Source organism: Zootoca vivipara, chromosome Z1 (genome assembly GCF_965207765.1).
Source record: "Zootoca vivipara chromosome Z1, rZooViv2.hap1.1, whole genome shotgun sequence".
Taxonomy (NCBI): Eukaryota; Metazoa; Chordata; class Lepidosauria; order Squamata; family Lacertidae; genus Zootoca; species Zootoca vivipara.
In genome coordinates, this window is record NC_142583.1 from 3584295 (window position 1) to 3610218 (window position 25924).

A 25924-nucleotide genomic window follows, 5' to 3' on the forward strand; every position below is an offset into this window, starting at 1 on the left:
TCCCCCTGGCTATGTCCATGGCTAGATGATGATGATGATGATTACAAATCTCTAAGAACTCAGAGAAAAATGTCTCTATATACATTGAATTGGTAATGTGTTTTATTTTCTAACAGAGGAGAAAATAGCCAGGGAAAGGTTCAGTCTTATTTTTCATTGACTTTGCCATATGAGAGTAGAGACAATGTATTAAATGCTTGCCTATATTGTTGTGGCAGGAGGCACTGATGAGGTATGAGAAGTTCCACCTTGGGTTGCCCTATATCCTCTTTTTCCAGGACATGTCCTCTTTTTCATGGGTAGAGTCGTCATAGTGATCCATGGTTAAAAGTAGAAGTCGGCAAATGTGTCCTCTTCTTTGCTCTTCAAAATATGGCACTTGTCAATTGTCTGTATCTTCTTCAGTATCTTTTCATTCAAACTGCACGCTCTACCTTGGCCATACATTGACTCCTGCAGTCATGTTCTTTAGTCACCCATCCTTCACTGTTGTTTTTTTAAATGAACTTCATGTTTTGCAAATGACCTCAAAAAGGGAAGCAGCTGAATGCATCCGATAGAAAATGGAAAAAGGCATTGCAAGGTTAACCACATTGATCCAAGGTTCAAATCCAAAAACCATTTCTTCCAGTCCATTGTCATACTCAGGGCGGCAGCCAAAAGCTGGTGGAATCCAAAGCTATGAATAAGAATGAAAGGGAAGTAAATATAAATGTTAGCATCCCCGTAAGGTTATACAGGAAACAATTTTTAAGATTATTCATTCAAAATCTGACTCAAATTTCAGTTGTAGGATTTCACATTTTTTACTTTTGATTAAACTGATATGCTCATAGAATTCTGGATGCCCTGTGCCAAGGACTTTTGCCTCAAAGTAACCCTGCCTAGCTTCCTCTCGTTTTGCTTTTTAAAACTGGAGCAATTTGGATCTGTTCAAGATTTCACATGACTGAAGGAAAGAGGTAATCATTATTCAGTTTAGAGTGTTTGGCTCCAGGATAAAATGTACCCCACCTCCAATATACCCAGGGAGGATTCTTCATAACTGTTTGATTTACATTCTGTCTGTGCTGTGGAGCTGGTTTATGCAATACCAACTCTGAGGCTACTTTTAAGTGACCTCACTTCAGCCAGGAGTACAGCTAGAGAAACTTCGTAGGTAAAATACTCTAGACCACATTCGGAAATGATACCTGCTGGCAATGCACAAAGGATAGCACTACTCTAGGAGATAAAGGTAAAGGGACCCCTGACTATTAGGTCCAGTCGAGACCAACTCTGGGGTTCTCCGAAAATGTCAGACCCAGACTCAGATGCAGGGGCGTACCCAGGATCAAAACTGGGGGGGGGGCAAGAGAGGGGAAGAGAGAGGGAAGGGAGGAGGGAGGGAGGGAAGAGAGAGAGAGAGAAGGAGGGAAAGAAAGAAAGAAAGAAAGAAAGAAAGAAAGAAAGAAAGAAAGAAAGAAAGAAAGAAAGAAAGAAAGAGAGATGGGGGAGGGAGGAAGGAAGGAAGGAAGGAAGGAAGGAAGGAAGGAAGGAAGGAAGGAAGGAAGGAAGGAAGGAAGGAAGGAAGGAAGGAAGGTGGAGGGAGGGAGGGAGGGAGGGAGGGAGGGAGGGAGGGAGGGAGGGAGGGAGGGAGGGAGGGTGAAAAAGGAAGAAAGAAAGGGGGCAGAAGGAAGGATGGAAGGAAGGATGGAGCTCCTGTCCTCGCGCCCCCAGCTCAGTCTGCTCCCCCCCACGTTCCTATCACTGGCTGCAGCCGCGGAGGGGGCGGAAACTGCCTGATTTCCATAACCCGCAGCGACTTTTCCCCTTCAGTTTTTGGAGGGGGAAAGTGTGGGTTATGGTCCATAAAATACGGTATTATCTTTTGCTTCGGAGGGGCAGCTGCCCCCTGCCCCTCGCGGGGTACAACCATGCTCAGACCACTTCTCAAGAATTATCAGGCCAATCCTGAAACAGTTTCTTCAGTAGGAAGCCTGAGGCTCTGTAATGCTTTTTCATAAATAATATGCTATAAATATGATTTCTATTGTCATGATTTCTACTTGTCCCTTTCAGTTTTCAGTTGTGTCTTTCGCCTTCATATAGCAATTTACACAGTAAGCCCTGGCACATGAGCTGATCTAATCTAGTGCTGGTATGAGACTAGCCATTCCCTAATCCTATAAACCAGGGTGGGAACCACTTTTAAAGTTAAAGGGACCCCTGACCATTAGGTCCATTCGTGACTGACTCTGGGGTTGCGCGCTCATCTCGCGTTATTGGCCGAGGGAGCTGGCGTACAGCTTCCAGGTCATGTGGCCAGCATGACAAAGCCGCTTCTGGCGAACCAGAGCAGCACACGGAAACGCCGTTTACCTTCCTGCTGTAGCGGTACCTATTTATCTACTTGCATTTTGACATGCTTTTGAACTGCTAGGTTGGCAGGAGCTGGGACAGAGCAACAGGAGCTCACCCCGTCGCAAGGATTCGAACCGCCGACCGTCTGATTGGCAAGCCCTAGGCTCTGTGGTTTAACCCACTGCGCCACCTGCTGTGACCACTTTTGGCCCTAGGGCAAATCCCAAAGTGACCCAACTCTGCAAGGCTGCCCACAAATCAATCGTCTGACATCGTATGATGCCAAGTGCGAGAAAGGATAATGTGGGTGGGGCAGGTTAACGTAAGTTCCCAACTGTTCCTCTGAAGCTGCTTGGAGATACTGAGTGGTCCTGGTCACTGCCAAAAGCAGCACAGCTTTCAGTGAGTGCCATAAATTGCTTTCAGACTTCCTGCATTTTATTACCACTGATTAAAACCACATATTACATTAAAGCCCAGTTGAAAAAATTATATAATCAAGGAAAAGGCTTCCAAAAATGTCAATGTGACTTACGGTAATAACAAAGACTACGAAACTGAAATGTGGCTTCCTCACTTGCATTTGGCACGGAAGTGAAATGTGTATCATAGAATAATAGAGTTGGAAGAGACCACAAGGGCCATCCAGTCCAACCCCCTGCCAAGCAGGGGTGTAACCTGTGCTTGAGCACATCCCATCCCATCCCAATATGATTTATCAGTAAGCTAATCAATGCATTTTTCAACGAAGCCTTCAGCTTCCACAGGGATTAAACTTTAAATAATTTGCTTGACTTTGTTTGATTGGTGTTTTCAAGGAAAATAGGCCCACAGTGGGAGACAAGGTTAGCAATGTTTCAACTGGTCTCGGCAGCCGGGCTTTTGGTAGCCGGGCTTTTGGTAGCACTTGGTGTTTCATCTCTTTGATCATCTCTACAGATCAAACTGCTGCTAAACTAGCTTTCGTTTGTTTCTAGTCAGTTAGCAACACTGGAATAATTGCCATTATTTTTGCATCATAACTTACCGAAAGATTACATAGGAACAAAAATGCAGCAATGTTCTGCAGGATGTTTCTTTTGTTGTTGACAGAAGAAGTTTTGCTATAAAGTGAGAAATCAGAGGTAGAGGGAGTAACGGGGGCGTTGCCTTGACTTTTGTCTTCATCTAGAGCATCACTTCCACTGCTCTCAGGGAGACAATTATTTCCATTAAACATGTATGGTGACTCTCCATTTTGAATGCCATCCATTCCATTATATATTTCTTTGTAAGAAGGTGCAGGCGAAAGAGTATTTCCATTGGACACAGTTAGTATACGAATGGTTTTAATGTCATCATTAACCTTTTCATGCTCACGGTGTGTGGATTCAATTATAAAGAGGTTCTGAATATATTTCTCAACTATAACAAGTATGGAAAAGGGCAGATTATACCATGTATATGTAGGGTGAGAATCAGCACAAATAATTGCAAGGATGGAACCCCAAGACAGAAGCCAGGATCCTGAGGCAGTTCCAACCAGTAAGTCTGCATCAAGTTTCCTAGCTGGGTTTTTGGAAACATCCAATGATTTTTCTTCAAGTCGGTAAATCAGAAGAGCAACTATCCCAGCTACACACATCATCGTCAGTACCGCAATACTATACGAATAAAACATAATAAGTGCTACTTCACTCTGTATTTTTGAACGCCCAATCTGAAACAAATAGACAACAACGATTGCTATTGTTGTGGTGAAGACTATCAGTCCTAAAATGGTACCCAGTGTTTTCCCTTGAAACTTGAATGTTATCTTGTGTTGCTGAAGGTGTTCAACTTTGCGTCCAATATTCTTCCATAGCACATAGAGCATTGTGGATGCCATAATGTGATACTCAATGTTGAAGGGGTACAGGTAATATATTCCTTCGGAAAATATGGAGCAGAGGAATGTTGTGGTACAATTGCACTGCGGCTCATGATCATCCAATTCTAAAAAGCAAAAGTGAGACCAAGACATGAGATGGCATCACATTATAAATACTAATTTTACCTAAACAAATTGTGAAATATCAGCCAAAGGGAGTTTGGTGCCTAAAGTAGCTGCCCAAAAGGGAATGGCTTTACAAAAGGGACAGCTACTTAGATAAAGCAAATACAAAGTTTATAAAGACAGATCACAAAAATGGCAAAGATCAAGCCATGATTAAGCTCACTGAGTTCAAGTTACAGGTAGGTAGCCGTGTTGGTCTGAGTCGAAGCAAAATTTAAAAAATTCCTTCAGTAGCACCCATAGCTGCCAAGTCTCCCGTATTCCCCGGGAAACCCCCGTTTTTCTAGCTGTTCTCAGCTGAAAAAACGGATTTTTTTGTTTCCCCCCGGTTTATTCCATTTTGGAACTGGGCGGAGCATGCTCAGAAGTGACTTTTGATGCAGCTCTGCCCAGTTTCAAAATGGCTGCAGTGCGACTTCTGGCACGGCTCCGCCCAGTTCCAAAATGGCGGCAGCGCTACTTCCAGTCTGCTACTTCCGGTCCGGTCCCTTATTTCTCCCACAGGAACTTGGTACCGTAGCTACCGTATGGTAGCACCTTAAAGACCAACTAAGTTTTTATTTTGGTATGAGCTTTCGTGTGCATGCACACTTCATCAGATAGGTATCTGATGAAGTGTGCATGCACACGAAAGCTCATACCAAAATAAAAAACTTAGTTGGTCTTTAAGGTGCTACTGAAGGAATTTTTTAATTTTGTTTCTCACTGAGTTCAGTGAGAGATACATATGCACATTTTTTGCACCAATATGGAAATTTGAATGGTTACATGTTTTAAACATGGTGGGTGCACTGCAGTACAGGTGTGTGTGTGGTGGGGGTTATCACTCCTTCCTGTTAAAGGCTTTGGCCCAGGAAGAGACGGTGAAATACTGGAAGCAAGCCACTGGCTGTGCAGGTGGTATCATTGGGAAAGGTTTGGTTTCTTGGACCATGGTCTTTTCTTCCTTGAGGAAGGACATCTGGCAAGAGATGGGTTGCACCTCACAGCAATTGACAAGAATAGGTTTGCTAAGAGTCTTGCAAACCTGATCAGGAGAGTTTTAAATTCAATCCTGAGGGGGAGGGAGACTATATTACAGATGGCAGGGGAACACCTGATACTAGGGATAATAGTTTCATTGATGCACAAGAAACTGAGGTGGTGCTACAGAAACCCACTAAAGGACACAAACTACAAGACTTTAAAACAGAATTGGGGGAGGGGCAGCCAATGTAGAGAAGAGAAATTAGGGGCTAGATGATCATAACAACAAGTGGAACAGCCATGGGAAACTGAAGAATTCAAGCCAGAGTAAAGGCACAAGCAAAACTCGCAAAAGTCTATATTTTGTCCCCTTTCTATCCTTCCTGGTCTCTAGATAATTAAAAAACAGGATAGCAAAAAATGTATCTTACCTATTGTTATGTTTCCAAATCCAAGAGTGATTAACCTTTCCTTATGTTCATTAAGTTGATGCTTTGATTCTGTTAACACACCATTTGTCCACAAAAGCAAATTTGTAAATACAGAATGGATCACTCCAAACCTAGAAAATAAATAAAGCAAATAAGTTATTGACAAATAACATATATAAGTGTATAAAATGTATCAGTGAAGTATTATATTTTCCAGTATTTATTATTGGTGAACAAGTAAAGGGCACTAGAGTCTATGTGTTTCACCAATCTTTTCCTGTTTACATGATGTAACGTGGAAAATAATATGGCTTCAGATTTGCAGATGTACAGATTTGCCCATCACTAAAAGTTACATATAGGTGGCCTGTGAGAATTTAAAATTTAACAATGTGCTCATTACACCAATTCAGTTTAAGGTGCTGGTTTTAAAGTAATGACTTAAGGAGAAGGTTATTTGAAGGACTAGCTGTGCCCAATTGAGTGTACCCAGGCCTTCCAAGGCCCTCTCTAGCTCTCCATTTGGAAGGAGCACACTGGTGAGCACCAGCAGCAGAGCTTTCTCAGTGGTGGCCACAAATTTGTGGTATTACTGTTTTTATGTTTTGAGAGCCATGTTGGAAGGCTTTGTATTCTGAAATATGGGAGATAAATAATTATGATCATAAATATAATAAATAGTTAATACTAGTCATCTGGAGCGTCTCGGGCTCCTGGCCTTACAGAATCTGACCTTCAAGCCAACACAGAAGACCCTTAGGACTTCTAACCATTTAAAGCTATGTTCAAGCTCAGTGGATATCAGCCACTTTGCATTACAGGCAGAGTACGCTATAAGCTTAGACAAGTTTATCAGGCATTCCCTCTTCCCAGGGAATTCTAGGAATTCTAGTTCTGTGGTGCTTCCATCACAGTTTAATCATACAAAAAGGCTCCATGCAATCAAGGGGCAGTATCATGTGTTTTGTGTTTTTAGCTTGTGTTTTTATTCTGTGAACTGCCCTGGGATCTACAGATGAAAGGGAATATACACATTTAATAAATAATAACAAATAACAATACCATCTATTCTGCCTCTGGTGTTCATGTATTACACCCAGACGTTTACAGTGGGGGGTCCTATGCACATCAATCTTCGCATAGGTTTCCATGCATCCTGGAACTCTGATCTCACAGGTTCTAGAGTGCATAAAGGTCTAGGTGCGTTGACTTATTCTCCACAAACGTTCAATGGACAATGGGGTTGGGATGAAGAAGTTGCAGGACATAAGGAGGGGGCGGGCTGTGGTACAGCCCCGCCTCTTGATCACAGATCACACCACGCCTACTTTGCATGGTTAGCATGTGAGGGGGGCTCCTAGGGATATTTGACAGCAGGTTCTCGTCAGCAAACTACAATTCCCGGGACTCATGAGAGCAGCTATGACAATTAACTGGTATGAAGCTGAAATAACTTTGTTAATAAACAGTAACTCTCCAAAGAGAGAGGTTTTTTGTAGTCCTCGTTAAACAAAACAAAAAAAACTATCAAAGAGAGTTGGGAGAAAGAGTCCGTCACTAATTCTTGTTTACCGTGTCTCCAATCAAAGCATGCCATTCTGTACATCAGGCTTCCTCAAACTCGGCCTTCCAGATGTTTTGGGACTACAATTCCCATCGTCCCTGACCACTGGTCCTGCTAGCTAGGGATCATGGGAGTTGTAGGCCAAAAACATCTGGAGAGCCGAGTTTGAGGAAGCCTGCTCTACATGGTACATGTACCCACCTAACCAAAATTAAAACATTATATAACCTGTTCAAGTATTTGAGGAAATATACTAACTCACACTTCAATACTAGTTTTCAGAGATGTCAGCATGCATGCTCACAGATGGTAGTTAAAGGACAGGGGTTCAGTATCATGCCAGAGAAATAAATATAACCCTTTGTTGAGATATGAGAAGGGATTTTGGTGATTCATAGGTGGGAAGGAACGCTTACCATTTTCATTGCTATGCTGGTGATAAGAAGATTGCAGAAGGCCTGCCAGTTTGCAACAACTATTCAGAGGAATACTGGTAGATAAAAGCACATCAAGGATGCCAAATAGCACTATTAGGGCCTTTCAACCTGAGCTGAAGTGCTACTATCTGAAAAAGTATCCTGTGAGCTTTGGAGAAGTATTCAACATTCTGAAATGCACCACTCTTCCCCAAAACCTCATACATATTGCAATTATTGGAAGGACAAATGACCCCCATAATTTCCAGGGGAGAAGGAAATTACTGCAACAGTTTCCATCTGTCTCCAGAATTAGAGAACATTCTGACCCCTCATAGAGTTGTAAATAGCACAGTTTTTAAAAGGGAAATTTGGAACTGCCCAGTGGTATGTGACTATAATTTGTGCAGCAAGCACACACGGCTTCAACCTATTTCTGTGTTTTCCTCCTAAGTGCTTGAACATTTTCTTGCTTACAGTGATACTCCGTGACATTTAGAAGTCCCCACAGAGTGGCAAACATCCTCAGAGCTGGTAATCGACAGCACCAGTGCAGAAGAGTGTTGTAGTAAAAGCTTCCTGCATGAGGCAGCATGAATTACAACAAAGCTTTATTTGGATAAGGGATGTTTTAAAAAAGAAAAAGAACACGAGAAACAAAGAACAGAAACGCAATCACAATGCAACAGAATCAAGGCAAGTTCTTCAGGGGACCAAGGAGACCCGGGGTCTCCCATGGAAGGACCACTTCAGGAAACCAGAATGGACAACTGCTAGCATACAAATATTAGGTTTCTGGGGGTCCTTCCAACTGAGGATGCTATAATTTTATTTAAAAAAATCAAAACAGAGATGTAAACTATTATTTTCTAAACATTAATATAAACATTTTCAGTACCAGTAGTTTCTCACTGATATTTCCCAGGTTTATAAGGAACATTATATTCATTTTACCTCTCCAACATTTTGAAGGATTGGATAATATCCTTTGCATGGCACCATAAGAAGTACACCTGAAAACATATGTGAAAAAAATAATTCGGTCATTTGGGAAAGTGGTACTATATTTGCTATGAACATATAAGATATGCCAGGGATGAACACCAAAGAAAAATGCACAAGAGATCACAAGACTCCAAATTTACTTAGGTGTAAAGCAGCTCACCAGCTAACCCAATGACAGGACATTTTACTTAAGCCCTATGCAGATGAACTGCTCACACATTCTGTCAACATGTGAGTTGGGTCACATTATTCAAATTCTTTGCTATATAAAGACAATGTTTTGTATTAATTCAACTCCTCCTAGCCACTTCGATTAGACAATACCAAACTGAGGGTCAAGTACATTTTACGTTGCCTCCTGAGTGTTCTGGTTATATACGCTGCATAACCAGATGTGTGCACTGTGATTTATTTTGTTTGATCATTTTAAGTCTGAGAAAAACAAGCAACAAAAGACTGAGACTAAAGGGCCATGGGAAGCATTAGAGTTACAAAAGGGGTTTGGGGGAAGACTGGAAGTCTTTGTTTAGTTTCGCTGTTTCAGACCCAAACCAGTAATAGGAGTGTTATTCTCCTTGCTTCGGGTTCTTAGATCATGCCCTTCACTCTGATGTTGCAGTATTTGCAAGAGGTGTATTATGTGGCAATTATATATGGTTGTATCTCCCCCCCCCCCCGCTCTTCCTCTGTGCAGCTCTACAGGATATATGGAGGGGCTTAGGTTACCTCTCTGCTTCAAGGTTGACTGCATACAGAAGGAAAGGATATTTGTGTTGTTCTGCATATACAGAAGGGCAAGAAACAAACTGGCTCTCTGTCTGAAGCAGGAGACCATTACTCCACTCTGTTTGTTGGGAAGCCTGGCTAGTTGCCACTTTCTGCTTCACTGCTAAATATTACTTTGTCAAATTAAAGGTTTCTGCGTGTGTAAAATGTTTTGAATCCAAATGCAGTAGTCAATGTCAAGCTGGCAAGTGCCTCGAACTAGAAAAATATAGTACATGACTTTTCACCATAAATTTCATTTGAAAAATTTCCCTGACAGGCTGGTATTTCACAACTGTCTTTGTGCTGTTTGAAAGGGACTTATGTCCTTTGAAGGAAGAGAGGATTAGAAGGGCCAGTCAATGAGCCAATGTCTTAGGCAGCGGTGGCAAAATAGTTATTAAATTGTCCCCCATTTAGAAAGAAGATTAATGCAGCATAATTACATGGCTTTAATTAAAGAGATTTATAACTGTTTTCATCCGAGGCAACATTTGAGACATAGCTAACATTCAGTGTGTATGTTAAATCCATTATTGCATTTTTATGTGTACATTTGTAAGTGCAGGAGATTTGTGTTCACATACCCACCCTACATTGTATAATGTTGATTTTCTTGCACAAGAGGCATTGATAACCAAACATATTCTATTTAAAATGACAGCCCCGTGAACCTGAGAGCACGTTGCATTCATCACATTGAAAAGTGACTATGTTTAAGCCAGATTCTGATTGCGGAAAATTCTGAAACCTCCCTAGAATCAAATAGAGGGAACTGGAGAGAATCGTGGTCAAACAAACAAGGACGCAGGAGCTTCCAGCTTTCCCTGCCTGTCTCTTCATAATTCTTAATAGTTCTAGCCTGGCTTTTGCTACCGGTATTTGTCACATGGTGAATATTGAACAAGACTCAAAGATGGTTGGGGGGGGGGTTGTTTTGTTTTGGGACTGTGCTGCACTATCTGAAAAACACAAGCAGACAGATAGGAATAATCAAAACCCAAATGGTTTTACCTGCAGCAGTGTATGTACTGCATGTGTGGCAGGGAAAATACCTTCCGTGACTGATAAGCAATCTGAATATCCAACAAAGTATCCAATTTTGAAAGCATCCATAATTAAAGTAATCGCTGCAAACAAAGCAATTGCACCTGAAAGAAAATTTAAAATAGAATAAAATTTCATTATGAGGGCAACAGCTTTATATGCTACAGACAAACAAATAAGAAGAAAAACACTAAAAGGAAAATTAATGTGAAGATCTTTATATGCTACAGACAAACAAATAAGAAGAAAAACACTAAAAGGAAAATTAATGTGAAGATAGTGAAAATAAACCTCTCACACCTGTGGACCCTGTGTTTTTAACATTTTATGACTTGTGGTTTTATTGTATGGTTTTATGTTTTTATTTCTATAAACTGCTTTGATTTTTTTAATGCTACAGCAGTATACAATTTTTTTAATAAATAAATAAACTCCCTTTCCTGCTGCCTCATTAAACTCTGAACCATTAATGGGTAGTGGCACTGCAGGTAGGGAGTGGCTTTAATTCTGTTATTGTTATTTACAGCAGCATTTCTTAACCTGCGGGTGGATTGCAAAGCCTGTGCAAGTGGGTTTTGGTTGCTTATGTACAGGCAACTCCCCCTTTGCACAGGGGTTGCGTTCCAAGGCACTCCGCACCTTGGTGGGGTGTGATTATGCCTGCCCCCTTCCGCTTCCACCCCTGCCCCCCATTCCGCCCCCAAAACCTGTGCGCTTTTGTGGTCACATGCATGCCAAACACCTGCAAACTTGCCTTTAAACTCAAAATAATTATTGCTTGCAATCGCCAACTGGTACGATGAATACCTCTTACAGCTTTTGTTTTGTTGGCTTATTGTAATATTGTATTAGCACTAGCATTTAAACATTGGAAAAGCTCAAAATTTCCACTTCAGCACTTGGGAACTGCTCTCTGGCAGCTGGTGGGGGATACAGTCACCATTTGCCACAAGGTGCTCATTGGTGTTAGGTAAGTTTTTGCTTGGATGCATCAAGTAATGATGATAAAATGGGCAAACTTGACATTAAAATGCATGAAACTGGGAAAGTACTAAGGTCCAAAATTAATGTGATAATAAATCAATGGGTCACCATGCTATGTAAATTTGGACTTGTGGACCACCATGCCAAAAAAAAAAAAGTTGGGAACTGCTGGTTTATTACTCTCAGAGCTGTCTTTCCCATAGGGTTAAGTGGTGCGTGGCGCCAGGGCACCAGCCTCTCAGGGGCGTCCCAACAAGTGGGGGAGCTGCACGGCTTTGCCGATGCCCTCCCCTTTCCCTGCACACCCGCCAGTTGCGCCCCGCCAAGCATAAGGCTGGCGGGTGTGCAGCTTCCCTCCCAATCTTCCTCAGGAGGAGAGCGATCACTGGATGGAAGCTGTGCCCGGCCAACCATATGGCTGGTAGGCACTCAGCTTCCCTCCCAAGCCTCTGCAGGGATCGCTCTTCTGCCGAGGAGCCTTGGGAGGGAAGCTGGGCTCTCCTCCCGAGGAGGCTTGGGAGGGGCGCAACTTCACTCCCAAGCCTCTGTGAGGATTGCGCCCCCCCCCCCATGGCTGGCAGTGCGCAGCTACGGCCACCCCAACACTATCCGTGGTAATTTGGGGGTGCTGGGTGGATATTTGCACCCCAGCGCCGCATCTGCTAAAGATGGCCCTGATTACTCTATTTTTAAAAACTTCTCAATTGCTCCAGTCTCTTAGGATCAGGAGAGCTAGAAATTCAAGTAAACCAAATTGAAATCCACAACTCGTTTTCGTAAGATTAACATAATTACCCAGGAGTAAATGTATGATGGATTACAAATTGAGGACAAATTAAGCCAGAAATCCTTAAGCAAACAGAGCTTCTTTGTTGACTACCACCCACAATCCTGTGCAGTTACCTGGATGTTAGTCACAATAAACACAGTGAAATTTACTTTATCAGTAAACATGCATTGTAAATATATTAATCAGGACTTGTACTTGCAATGGGGGATTTAAGGATATGGGGAAAGACTTGCTGTGCCAGAAATACTCCTCTGTATGGAGAGACCAAAACAGGGGTGAGAAACAAGCAAACACCACATCCTATATGCCTCCCAATAGTGATTTTGTCTTTGACACAACATTATGCCAATTTAAGAGGTGGCAGGAACCAAAAACCACCCATTGACCTCAATGAAGCCCTACCCCCCCCACACACACACCAGAAAACCAGTTCCCCACTTGTCATCTTCCCTGCATATTTCCATCTCAATAGATCAGACAAACTCTGTACTCAACCATGGTACTCCAACAGCAACATACTGTATTATGTATTTATGTATTTAATTTCATAAAATTTCTACACTGCTTGATTGAGGGGTTTTTTACAAAGCAGTTTACAAAAGGATAAAACAAGAAAATCAAGAAAAAATTATGAGAGCATTTAAAAGCATGCAAATGTTTGAATACTAAAACAGATTAAAATTGCCAAAATACAGTACTAAATACAGGTAGGTAACCATGTTGGTCTGACGTAGTCGAAACAAAAAATTAAAAAAAATTCCTTCCAGCAGCACCTTAGAAACCAACTTTCTTCAAGTGTGCATGCACACGAAAGCTCATACCTATGACAAACTTAGTTGATCTCTAAGGTGCTACTGGAAGGATTTTATTTTTATTTTTTGTTTCAAAATACTAAAATTACTAAAACAGTTTAAAATATTGAGCACCAGCAGGGAGACATCTAGTTAAAAAAGGAACACTGAACAAATACAGGAAGGGCAGATTGCTAATAATAATAATAATAATAATAATAATAATAATAATAATTTATTATTTATACCCCGCCCATCTGGCCGGGTTCCTCCAGCCACGCTGGGCGGCTTCCAACAAAACATTAAAATACAGAAATCCATCAAACATTAAAAAGCGTCCCTAAACAGGGAACTAACACTTGTAGTTGCCAAAAAGTTCTTATAGGCGCTCGGTCTCAAAACTCCAAACATAAACTTCCAACAGCAACCGCCACCCCACTCTTGAAAACAAAGACGAAGTAGCCCTCTCATGCTAATTGCTGTGAAAAACCCACAATCCACGTCATATTGTAAACTGCCCTGTGATCCTCAGACAAAAGGTGGTATAGACATTTAATAATTAACAGTAAGGTAATAATATATGCCTTGGGCTAAATACACCTTCAACTATAACAGCTAGAATCAGTGTCCGCCTTTGTCACACATTCACTACAGACACTTTAGGAATGGGGATTAGTTAAATTTGCAGCCAATTTGTGCTCCCTGAACATCAAACAGAGGATTGGCTTGAATGGGTGCAAAGGAATGCAACATCCTGTGTTCACCTCCAGCCAGACCATCCAGAAGCAGAGAGAACCCCTTTCTACTCAACAGACACATTCAGCACCCCTTACCTTGACCTCTGGGGTTGGGGGAGTGAAAGAAGTGGGCTATTTCTACTCCCATCCAGCAGAGGTCAAGGTAAATAAGAAGGGTGGCTTTTGGATCTCAGTGAAGTGGAACCGATAAATTTCACTCCATCTTTACTCCTGAAATCATGGAGCTAAATGTAGGCTCGGGGAAAGAATATGAGCAGACTTGCCTTAGAGCCCAAGGCAATCCAGCCCCTGCAATCACTGGGGTTGGTCACTCTTCCTCCACACCAAATCTACCGAGGAGGATCAGATTACATTTGGAAGATATGAGCCATGGAGACTAGCTGAGCACTTTCAGCCAAACTCAGTCTTGGAGCTATAATAATAATAATAATAATAATAATAATAATAATAATAATAATAATTTATTATTTCTACCCCGCCCATCTGGCTGGGTTTCCCCAGCCACTCTGGGTGGCTTCCAACAGAAAAATAAAACACAATAATCTATTAAACATTAAAAGCCTCCCTGAACAGGGCTGCCTTCAGATGTCTTCTAAAAGTCAGGAAGTTGTTTTCCTCTTTGACATCTCTTGGGAGGGCGTTCCACAGGGCAAGCGCCACCACCGAGAAGGCCCTCTGCCTAGTTCCCTGCAACTTGGCTTCTCGCAACGAGGGAACCACCAGAAGGCCCTCGGCGCTGGACCTCAGTGTCCGGGCAGAATGATGGAGGTGGAGACGCTCCTTCAGGTATACTGGACCGAGGCCATTTAGGGCCATTTAGAGATTTTGAGGTTTGATCTCTGCTGGTTTCTCCTCGGCCATCCAAATCCCCCAGCCTGGTCAGCCATTGGCTAGGGGAGAGGGGGGGATATTATTTATTTACTACCTTTCCTCCAAGGAACTCAAGGTGCTGTGCCATACACACTTTTGTCCTTGCAGCTCTGTGAGGTAGGCGAGGGGGCTCAGCATCACCCCAGCAAGCAACATGACGATGTGGATTTGAATCTGGGTCTCCCCAATCCTAGTTAAACCCTCTGCTCACTCACACTCCATTGGCTACAACACACTCGCTGAATGGAAAAAGGTAGGTAGCCGTGTTGGTCTGAGTCGAAGCAAAATTTAAAAAATCCTTCAGTAGCACCTTAAAGACCAACTAAGTTTTTATTTTGGTATGAGCTTTCGTGTGCATGCACACTTCTTCAGATACACTTGAAACAGAAGAAAATTTCAGGAACAGACTGGAAAGAGAAGTTGCTGAATTGGAACTCATTACCAAGCTTAAAACCATGGAGCCATCTGGGATGAACAAAGACATTGGATTCTTATCTCATTATGCATGATAAAGCTTTCTTTAGCGCTTCAGCCCTTGCTTTTTCCCCGCAGGTCCAATTGCAGTCATCAGCAGTCGTTAACAGCCATCTACAGGTTTACCACTCCCATCAGCCCATCACCCATTCCCACCCGCCCACCACCCACCCTCTGTATATACATAAGAGACTGACTTCTGTTTCAAGTGTATCTGAAGAAGTGTGCATGCACACGAAAGCTCATACCAAAATAAATACTTAGTTGGTCTTTAAGGTGCTACTGAAGGATTTTTTTTATTTTGAATGGGAAAAGATGCCTAAGGGTTAGTATAGCTGTATTTTTCTGGGGACTATAAACACATGGCTGTACCATTTTGGGCACCCAGCATTATACTGCTAGCAATTGCAGTAAGAATTTTTAAAAAGGCATACATTTTGAAAAAAGGAATAACTTTCCCATATCACCTTTTGATTCTCGGCCATTAGTTTATAGCTTATTGTGTATGAGTCAACACCTTAGAAGAAATTGGGGCTTGCTTATGTAAGTATTATCACGCATCTGTGCATCGCCAGAAACCTGTCGTTCCATGCTAAAGGAAGAAATACTGTTAAGTAAAACTTGTTTGGCCTGCTCAACTTCCTGCACCTGTACCTCTCCAGCCCCCCACCCTCCCCAGGCGAATAGCAGCTTCGAGTAATTTATAGCATGGCAAAGGGCATAGGAGGAAAGGGTTAACCCCTTCCCCATTGCTCATCTTCAAAGTAGCCCAAGGGAGCAACTGACTGTCATGGGAGATCCTAATTATGGTTTACCCCCCAGATATTTATTTCTACTGGCTGACTCTATTACATTTTACACCACAACAAGAATAACCTTCCTCAGAAAGCCTTTGCTTTCTTTCTGCTATGTTTTGCCATTAATGAATTTCCTTATTTTACTTTTATAACTCTCAGAAATTTTTTGGAATATAAAGTGGGTGCTTCCTGGGGTTAAGGGCATGGGCTACACAGTCCTAACCTCACTTTCCTGGGAGTAATCCCTACCAAATTCAATGGGACGTATATATGAGTAGACATAAGATAGGACTGTGCTAAATACATTTACTCAACAATAAATATTATTCAAGCCCTCATGGAGAAAGAGAAATACTTTTTAAAAATATGTTGACAAATTGAACTGGATGGGCCTCCCTGTGATCAAGACAGATAGCAACCTGTATCTCTTTTTATGCACTTATCTGCCTAGTTCTGCAAAATCCCTATCTTTCCAACATCCTGACCTAATAATTTAACATCTGTAATATATATCATGTGTGTGTGCGCGCGCGTGTGCGTGCGTAATTTACTTACTGTAGCTATATATACTGTACATAGTTCATTAGAGTAAGTAAATCAGTACAAATATTTGCGATACAAATTAGCAAACACAGGACATAATAACCATTGGTATCAGTGGAGCTTACCAATCATGCGTAGACTGGACTGCAAATGTGTTACATTCTCAAATGCTCTTCCCAAGCCTGTAATTTTTCCCCAGTTTAAAGCAATCGTAATATGACTGGAACATAGAATATTCTGCCGTTCTGCAATCCTGTGCATACTTACTGCATAATTACTGATTTACTTTGAGTTGATGCTGAACTCAATGTTAACTTGGTTAGAACTAGGCTGCAAGGCTACAGTTCTAGGCATACATTTGTGGAATAAGGCTGCAGTCCTATCCATACCGACTTGAAAGGAAATACTGTTTAAATCAGTGGTGCTGACTTACGTTCCACTGGATATGATGGGCTGCATATCTAGTTCAGAATCACACAAGATGAAACTGTGGCCAGATTATAATGGTGCAATTGCACCAAGACCAATGCATGCAAGGACTCTTGAGTTTCATTTCTTTTCTTAACTCTCCTAGAAGGAAAGTTATGAAGGAAAGTGTTCATTCACCTTTCGGTGGTTTTTAGCCAATGAGTGACATGAAATATTTGATTGATGACTGATTTGTTTCTACATCGGGTTACAGGTATCCTGCCCTGGGGTCCTAAAGAGCTTTTATTTCACCCTCCAGTACACTTTTTCTATATTGCTTTAGCATTGTTTTCTAGTCATTGGAATATCCATAGTTCCCTCCCTCTCTTCACTGAGATCAGGTACTCTCTATAAATTATGTTCTACGATTACTACTAAACAATAAGGAGGGGTGGGTGTGAGTCCCCTCCCCCATACGACAAATGCAAAATGTGTAAACTTTGCAGAGAGGCTTAGGCACGTCTCATGCTAATACATTCTATGCATGCATTATATACTTGTGATGCAGTCCAGGCATTCATACACTGCAAGTATGGCTGATTGTGCACCATCCTGGCCTTTGCCTGGTCTGCCTTCCCAGACAGGAAGTGTTTTTTTTCTGCTTCAATTTGTTTGACCTGACTGATACCTGCCTGCAGCCAAGAGTGTTTGTGCTGATTGTAGTGTGGGATATTCCTTGATTGCTGGCATAGGAAACACAGCTGGGTTGTGTTCCAGGGCCTGCCTTACTATAACAGGAGGCTCGGCTGCATGCGCCTCCCCCAAGGGAGCAACACCATGGGGTTTTACCCTTTGGGTTGTCCCACCGGGGCAGGGGTGCCCCCAAATTGTCAGTCAGTTATAGAACTGTAGGCCATGTACTGTGGGAGTACACGGCCTCTGACCCTCACCCAGGCTAAGAGCCTGGAGGAGGGGAGGTTTGGTTTGGTGGGGTTCCCCCACAGTGAGAGGCAGGGGGAGACAGGTTTTGGGGGATTTACCACCTACTTCCCAAAAGCGTGGGGTGTGCATGATGCTGCACCTTAGCTTACTATCTGTGGCCCTAATCTCCCAGCATTAATGTTGTGGTGCATTAATGCATCGGGGTGGGCAGGTAGCAGGGAATGGTGGAGATGTTGTCTGAATTTCTATGGTGGTGGGAAGGAGTGGAGAGGCTGGCTACCACCAGCAACATGTTTAGTCCCTGTTCCTTATTCCATCCCACCAACTCCTCTCAAAGTCACTGGTAGCAAATTGACTGAGCCCTCTGGTCTGGTGGTGCTGTTGCAAAATGCCAGCTCAGTCCATAGTAAGACGATGTGCATCCAAGACTTGACTGCAGATGAATGGGCTGATCCGGACTGCTTTGCAGAGACTTGGGGGGAGTGACCTCACCCACTGTGCCCAACTGGGTTCTCAGTACTGCACCAGCCTAGAATGGGGGAGTGGGGTTTTAAGGAGGGTGTTGCTGTTGTCCATAAGAGCAGGAAACTTTTGACACTGGGATGGATTTAAGAGGGTCTGCACCTGGTGTTGGGCCAGAGAGACAGACTGGGGAAGCTGCTGATCTACTGACCATCCTGTCACCCAGCAGAATCCCTGACCAGGCTGGATGAAGTAGTCTTTGGGGTATTGGTGGAGGATCCCATGATGATAGTTCTGGGTGTTATTTGCACCCAAACCACCCCCATGGTAACTTCCTGCGTCATTCTCCTCCCACACTTTGCAACAACTAAGGACCCTTTTCACTAAGCCCAGTTAGGAAGCCACCACCCTCTCCTGTTCTACAGAACCTTTCTTGACCCTGCTTTCATCTTCACCCCATTCCCAAGCCTACCACTCCCTCCTTTCATGCCTTTGCTCCCACATTGTCACCACCACCCTTTTCCTTTCCTCCTCCCTCTCTAACTCTCCCTTACACAGAGATCACCCCCATTTCCATGCCTTCTCCTCTCCCGTGTTTCCCCCTTTTTAAGACACCGTCTTATAACTTTTTTTCCTCAAAAAAACACAGGGTGGCTTACTTTCGGTGGGATGTCTTATTTTTTTTATTACTGGTACGGTTTTTACGGCTCAGGGCACTGGCTCAGGGCACTGCTGGGCTCTCTTGAGTGCTCGGCGCTGCAGCAGCCACCGGTTCTGAGTGGCGGGGCTGCAGGAGTCCTTGGCCGGGCCAGGCGGAGGCCGCTGGCTCAGGCGCTCCGCCTGCCACTGCAGGGCGCTCCAAGCTCCTTGGCCGGGCCAGGCAAGGAAGAAGCAGTGAGCCCAGCGGTGGCGGCAAGCATGGAAGCGGCAGGGATGACTGTGGACGAGAAGGTGGAGCGCGGGAATGCAGCCAGCAAGGCGAGAGCACGATCAGCTGTTAAGCGGAGCTCTTGGAGCGCCACTTCACAGCTGATCGCACTCCTGCAGTGCCGGCCGCATGGAGTGACTCTGTGAGTGGAGGTGCCTGTGGGGGTTGGTTTCCGCAGCGCGGAAGTATGCCTTATTTTCGGGGTATGTCTTATACTTCTCAAATGCTTAAAAACTCTGCCATGGCTTACTTTATGACTACGTATTAAAAAAGGGGAAACAGGGTATTCTGCAGCCCCTTTGTGCACACACCCCATGATATACACTACACAGATTAATAGCACCATCTCTGGGGGACCAAGGCACTCACAAAATTTTCACTGTAGGTGCCCTACATTCAAAAGGCAACATTCAAAAGGCTCGATGGGCCTTTCAGAGGGCCCAACAGGACTCGTTGCAGTCACAGGAGGGTCCGATGGGCCCATCGTGCCATTGGACGTCATGTGCATGCTGCGCCACACCGTGTGATGTCATGTGTTTGATGTGCCAGGCAGCCACAATGTGGGGTGGAACCTGATGTGCCTGTGTCAGCATGTTTAGTTAGAGAAGGGTAAGTTCAGTTGAAAAGTTGTACTTATGTGGGTGTTTGCTCATTAATAAATATATATTTAAAATTGCTATGTTGAATCTGGAACTCCATGTTGAAGGCCATGGGATCAATAATGAAATACATTGTGTGAAGGTACTATGGAATATTTGAGGGCTATGCTGAGAGAGACAGATGAAAAGAGGAAGGGTGTTTGAGGACAGCAAGAAGGGAGAAACACTGAAAAAGCTGGCTGTTGTAAACAAAAACAGAAGTTTAATCAAAGCGGGGGTGGAGGGACATTGAGAGGAAAATGACAGCTTCAAACAACAGCAGATGTTTGAGTAAAGCAGGGGTGGAGTAATACTGTTCAAGGCGGCATACATGTTCTCCCCCCTCCCCTTTCCATTTTATCCTCATAACAAGCCTGTTGGTAGGTTAGGTTAAGGGACCAAGGGTACCACATGAGTTTCAAGGCTGAGTGGGGATTTCAAATCTCTTTTGCTCAAAAAGGAAAAATAAGGGGGACAGTACTTATTATGAGGTACTGTACTAATAAATAACCACAACAAATCATAGATTCATAGAGGTGGAAAGCGTGCCAAGGGTCATCTAGTTCAACCCCCTGCAATGCAGAGGAATCTCAGCTGAAGTATCCATGACAGATGACCATCCAAATGAATAGACTGGGTGAATAGACTTGGGTGAATTCACCCAAGCATGATCATCTGAGCAAAACACTTGTAAATCTTAAATCACTTTTAATCCCCTCCATCTGAAACAGCGGGGGGGCTTCATGCTCCGCCACCGGGGGCAGAGAGCAGGCGCGCTGCCCCCAGGGACGTGGCGCGCGTTCTAGGGGGGGTGCGTGCATTTTGGGGGTGGGGCGTGCCGCGTGCAGGGGCAGGACGTGTGTTTGGGGGCAGTGCGCATGTTTGGGGGGCGGGGGGGCAGTCGCAGTGGTGCCCCTGGGATCGTGCCCCCCGGGGCGCCCTGCCCCCACCGCCCCTGTCTTCCTACACCCCTGATCTGAAACACCATGCCTGTTCTTCCACTGAATGTAGAATTTCCAGCTTAAGTTCAACAGCTGAAAGACCTACAGTAACATGACTCATTTGCAACTCATGAAAGTTGTTCTTTGTATGGTTTAGGGTTGGCATTGGAGGACAGCAGGGCTCTTGTGCCCTTAACAGGCTGTGTGGCAGCCTGCAGGCAGGTATTAAACAGATACTGCATGCACACCATGCCTTTAAAGAACGTTTGAAACATATATCTCCCCTCAAAGAGTTCTGGGCACTGTAGTTTATCCCTCACAGAGTTACAGTTCCAAGCAACCTTTAGCAAACTACATTGTCCAGAATTCTTTGAGGGGGGGATGTGCTTCAAATGTGCTTTAAAGGCAGGGGTGGCCAACTTCCAAGAGACTACGATCTACTCACAGAGTTAAAAACTGGCAGTGATCTACCCCCTTTTGGGGGTTCAGGTCAAAGTTGTTGAGTTTTTTTAGGAAGGAAAGCCTTGTTTTGGGGGGTTCACGTAAAAGTTGTTGAACCTTTAGGGAAGAGGAAAGCGACATAGAGCTCTCTTTTTAGGAAGGAAAGCCCTGTTTTGGGTGGTTCAGGTCATTTTAGGGGTGCAGGGCAAAGATGTTGTGCTTTTTTTAAGGGAAGCCAAAGTTTTTTAGCTTCTGTGGGGGAGCCACTGATCTACCGGTGATCTACCACAGACGTCTAGTCATCTACCGGTAGATCACGATCTACCTGTTGGACATGCCTGGCATATAGAGTAAGCCTTTTGCAGTAAGGATCGACAATTATAGGGAAAGTTTCACCTGTTGAAACTCTCTGTTGGATGTTTTATTACATGTGTGCGACCCCTGATTTATTTCGGGGCACTCCACCCCCCCCCCCCATCTGCAAAAGAAGTTTACAAGTTGGCATGTGACATAAAGCGCATGCAAATAGCATCTTTTTCGGCGGTGCCCCAGAGCAGCCGGCCTGCCCACAATATATGGGGCAGAGAAAATCCTTCCTGTTGGCACGCTTGGCTAGAAGGCGGCGAAGTACCGTTTTAAAGTCCCGCAGACTTCAACAGAAAGAGCGCGCAGTGAATTCTCTGCTGCGAACTCCGCAGCGCGCAAACGCCACACAGCAAATAGCGGGACAGGCAAATAGCGGCTGCCAGAAACTCCCCCGACAGGCCAACCCGCCTCGCGCCCGAGGGATCCTCCGGGACGCGCCGGGCTCCCACGTGCGGCTGGGCCCTGCGGCCGGCCTCGCGGCGCCCCTCCTCCGGCCTCCGCCCCCCCCCCCGCCGCTCCGGAGCGACCCACTCACACTTGAGCCAGCGCGCTCCGGCGTGCGTGTCCTTGTCCTGGATGAGCCTCTTGTGCGCGTAGCGGCGGCAGATGTACCAGGCCATCCAGAGGATCTGCAGGAGCATGAGGGTGATGAGGTACGAGAGGACGGCGCTCTTGGAGAAGCCCTTGGCGTGCACGGCCCACGCGAACATCAGCAGCAGCCCCGCCAGGAAGAGGTGCAAGCCGTACTGGCTGCTCAGGATCTCGGCGTTCTTCTCCGGCGTTTTCCGCAGCAGAGCCAAGCGGCCGCGGCCACCGCCGCCTTTGGTCCCGTCGGGCGATGGCGGAGGGCCCTCGGCCACCTGCTCCAGCTCCCAGCCGCCCTCCGCGCGGGCGCTTTTCTTGGCGCCGCCGCTCTTCTTGCCTTTCGCGGGGGATCCGTCGAGGCTGCCCTCCTCCTGCCCTTCGACGGCCATGTCGGCGGGGCTGAGGCGGACGGAGCAGAGTCGAGGCTGCGGGGTCGGGTCGCTGAGGGGGGATGCCTCGCCACCTGTCAGGGCTCCCGGGGCGTAGGAATGGCCGGTCGAGTTTCGCCAACTTCCTCGCTCTCGCTCGACGGACCAGCTGCCCTTCTCGACCCGGCGCGCCCCTTCCGCTGGCGGGGTTGCTCGTCTCGGTGGGCTGGAAGCGCCTGAAGAGACCCTCTACTACTTTCCCTCACGTCAAGCGGCTCCGTTCCTCTCGTGCCTCGCGTCGTCGACCCTCCGCGGCCTCTTCACCTGAGCCCCTGCTCTGGCGACTGAGAAGCCTTTATGCCTCGGCTTCGCCGTCGGGCTCCGAAGGGCTCCTGATGTCACTGGGTGGGGCGGCCGACGCGGCCGGCTTTCGGGCTGGCGGCTCAGCCCCGGGCACTTCCCCGCCTGCTTCTGCCCCCCTTGGCTTGGCGCGAGGCCGGATGAGAGCAGCGCCGCGGGGCATCCTGACCGTGACTAGCTGGACGGGAATCTGCCAGGAGGCCGACGCGTGCGGGAAACCAAGGGCATCATCTCCCGCCTCAGGAGCCTTTGCTTTGGGAAGGATGGGAAAGGCCCCCCAGATGCCCAACTCGGGAGGGGGGGGAGAACCCGGTGTTTGTTACTGTGTCTTTGGGTGTATGGGGAGCGCTGGGGCCCACACCTTGCTCCTTCTGGGGTAATTTATCCACCTTTGGTCTCTACCTTGCACTCAGCTCTCACCTGTGGCTCCTAGAAGCTGTCAGCAGGTGACCGTAGCCAGGGCCATCTTTAGCATATGTGGCGCTGGGGTGCAAATATCCGCCCAGCACCCCCAAATTACCATGGGGTAATTGGGGTGGCCGTAGCTGTGCACTGCCAGCCATGGGGGGGGGGGTGCAACTCTCCTCCATGCCACCACCGGAGAGCGATCCTCGCAGAGGCTTGGGAGGGAAGCTGCACACCCACCAGCCTTATAGTTGGCGGGGCGCAGCTGGTGGACATGCAGGGAAAGGGGAGGCCACCGGCAAAGCCGTGCAGCTCCCCCACTTGCTGGGGCCAGGGCAGTCTCAAGCAGGTCAGGCACCCTGGTGCTGAGGCGCGGAGATCGCTCCAGCGTCCCTGCCCTCACAGCGCGCAGTGCAGTGCCCCACCTGCCAGCCTGGTGCCCTGGTGCCCCGCAGCACCGGCACTCTACCTAGAGCCGGCCCTGGCTGGGGCACCCCTGAGAGGCCAGCACTCTGGCGTGACGCACCACTAAGCCCTATGGGAAAGATGGCTCTGACAGTAGCCACACCCCAGGCTTTGACTGGCCGTATAACCAGGTGAGGGGAGCCGGTGGGTCTCAAACCCTCGCATGAGAAAACAGGCTCCAGCAGATTGAATGGACAAGACCCAGAGTGGGCTCAACAGTCAAGAAGGTGGTTTCTGCACCTGCTGCAGAGGGAAATGAGGGGCAGTTGGGGCTCACCAACCTGGGAAGGTAGCCCACCCAGGAAAAGGAAATCTCTGGTCCTAAAACTCCACTGCCTTGTGGGATATCTTCAGGAGGAGAAAAGGCTAAGGAGCAAACCCTACACAAATCCAGAGTGGAGTCCCTAGGACGGTTGGATGGCGCCTTGTACGCCTCCTTCCAGCAACTTCTGCAGCCAAACTGGTGCCAAAAGTATTACTCTGGTCAGGGCTGGCCCTAAGGCAAGGCTGGGAGGCGCAATGTGCCAGGGCGCCATGCTGCCAGGGGGGCGTCGGCTGTGAAAGCCGTGCTGCGCACTGTGCCCGCTAGACAGTCGCGCTCGAAAACAGAGGGGGCGCCGGAGGGATAGTTCGCACCACGGCACCAGGTATGCTTAAGACGGTCCTGGCTCTGGTTTCCTTTGGAGCACATCAACGAGGCCGAGAGTGGGGTCTTGTCATCTGGGCAGACCAGATGACACTGATGATGACCAGATGACACTGGCCAGACTTGCACCCTGGGAAGGTGACTTCGGTGCTGCTAATGCAGCAGTTTGACTTCCCACCCGGAGGTGCATTCCACTGTCTCTCAAGACCAGGGGTCAGCAACCTTTTCCAGCCGTGGGCTGTCCCTCAGACCTTGTGGTGGGCCAGACTATATTTTGAAGGGGGGGAAATGAACGAATTCCTATGCCCCACAAATAGCCCAGAGATGCATTTTAAATAAAAGGACACATTCTACTCATGTAAAAACACCAGGCAGGCACCACAAATAACCCAGAGATGCATTTTAAATAAAAGGACACATTCTACTCATGTAAAAACACCAGGCAGGCACCACAAATAACCCAGAGATGCATTTTAAATAAAAGGACACATTCTACTCATGTAAAAACACGCTGATTCCCAGACCATCCGCGGGCCGGATTGAGAAGGTGATTGGGCCGCATCCAGCCCCCAGGCCTTAGGTTGCTTACCCCTGCTCAAGACAGACAGATGCCATCAATGTGTGTTCGCTGCATGTGTCTAGATTAGAGGTAGGTCAGAGCTAGGCACTATTACTCGGCTCAGCACCTCTTACAAGCACAATCTAGCCTGAACTAAGTTCTAAGAAAGAAAGAGATATGCTGGGAGAGATTTCCATCCTGTCTCCAGTCAGTGAGCTTTCCACAAGTGCACAAGCTAGCCTCAAGGAAGACAGCCCCCTGCCCCTGTTTTTTATGAGGTGGTTCCAAGATGCCCCTCAGAATTGAAGGACTGGCGGAAAGCCAATGAAGATGGAAGAAGTTTGGTGGTAAGCTTGATATAGGTAAAGGTAAAGGGACCCCTGACCATTAGGTCCAGTCGTGACCGACTCTGGGGTTGCGCGCTCATCTCGCATTATTGGCCGAGGGAGCCGGCGTACAGCTTCCAGGTCATGTGGCCAGCATGACAAAGCCGCTTCTGGCAAACCAGAGCAGCACATGAAAATGCCGTTTACCTTCCCGCTGTAGCGGTTCCTATTTATCTACGTGCATTTTGACGTGCTTTCGAACTGCTAGGTTGGCAGGAGCTGGGACCAAGCAACGGGAGCTCACCCCGTCACAGGGATTCGAACCGCCGACCTTCTGATCAGCAAGCCCTAGGCTCAGTGGTTTAACCACAGCGCCACCTGGGTCCCACAAGCTTGATATAACCAGCTCAAAGATAGCACCATATTGAGGCCTATGCAGAATTCCAGTGTGAATATTACCAAGACACAAGTGGGAGTGGCTAGGTCTGGCCTCTCCTGGGCAGTC

General features: G+C 46.1%; 1 protein-coding gene across 1 annotated transcript; it reads right to left on the reverse strand.

Annotated features, from left to right (window-relative positions):
• Window positions 1–201: 201 nt before the first annotated feature.
• On the reverse strand, window positions 202–23038 carry OTOP1 (otopetrin 1). Its single transcript, XM_060278267.2, has 6 exons — window positions 22241–23038; window positions 10540–10676; window positions 8710–8768; window positions 5776–5906; window positions 3371–4317; window positions 202–679 (listed from the first exon to the last, which is right to left on the reverse strand). The coding sequence occupies exons 1-6, from the start codon at window positions 22677–22679 to the stop codon at window positions 509–511; spliced, it is 1884 nt and encodes a 627-aa protein (XP_060134250.2). The 5' UTR covers window positions 22680–23038; the 3' UTR covers window positions 202–508.
• Window positions 23039–25924: the final 2886 nt, after the last annotated feature.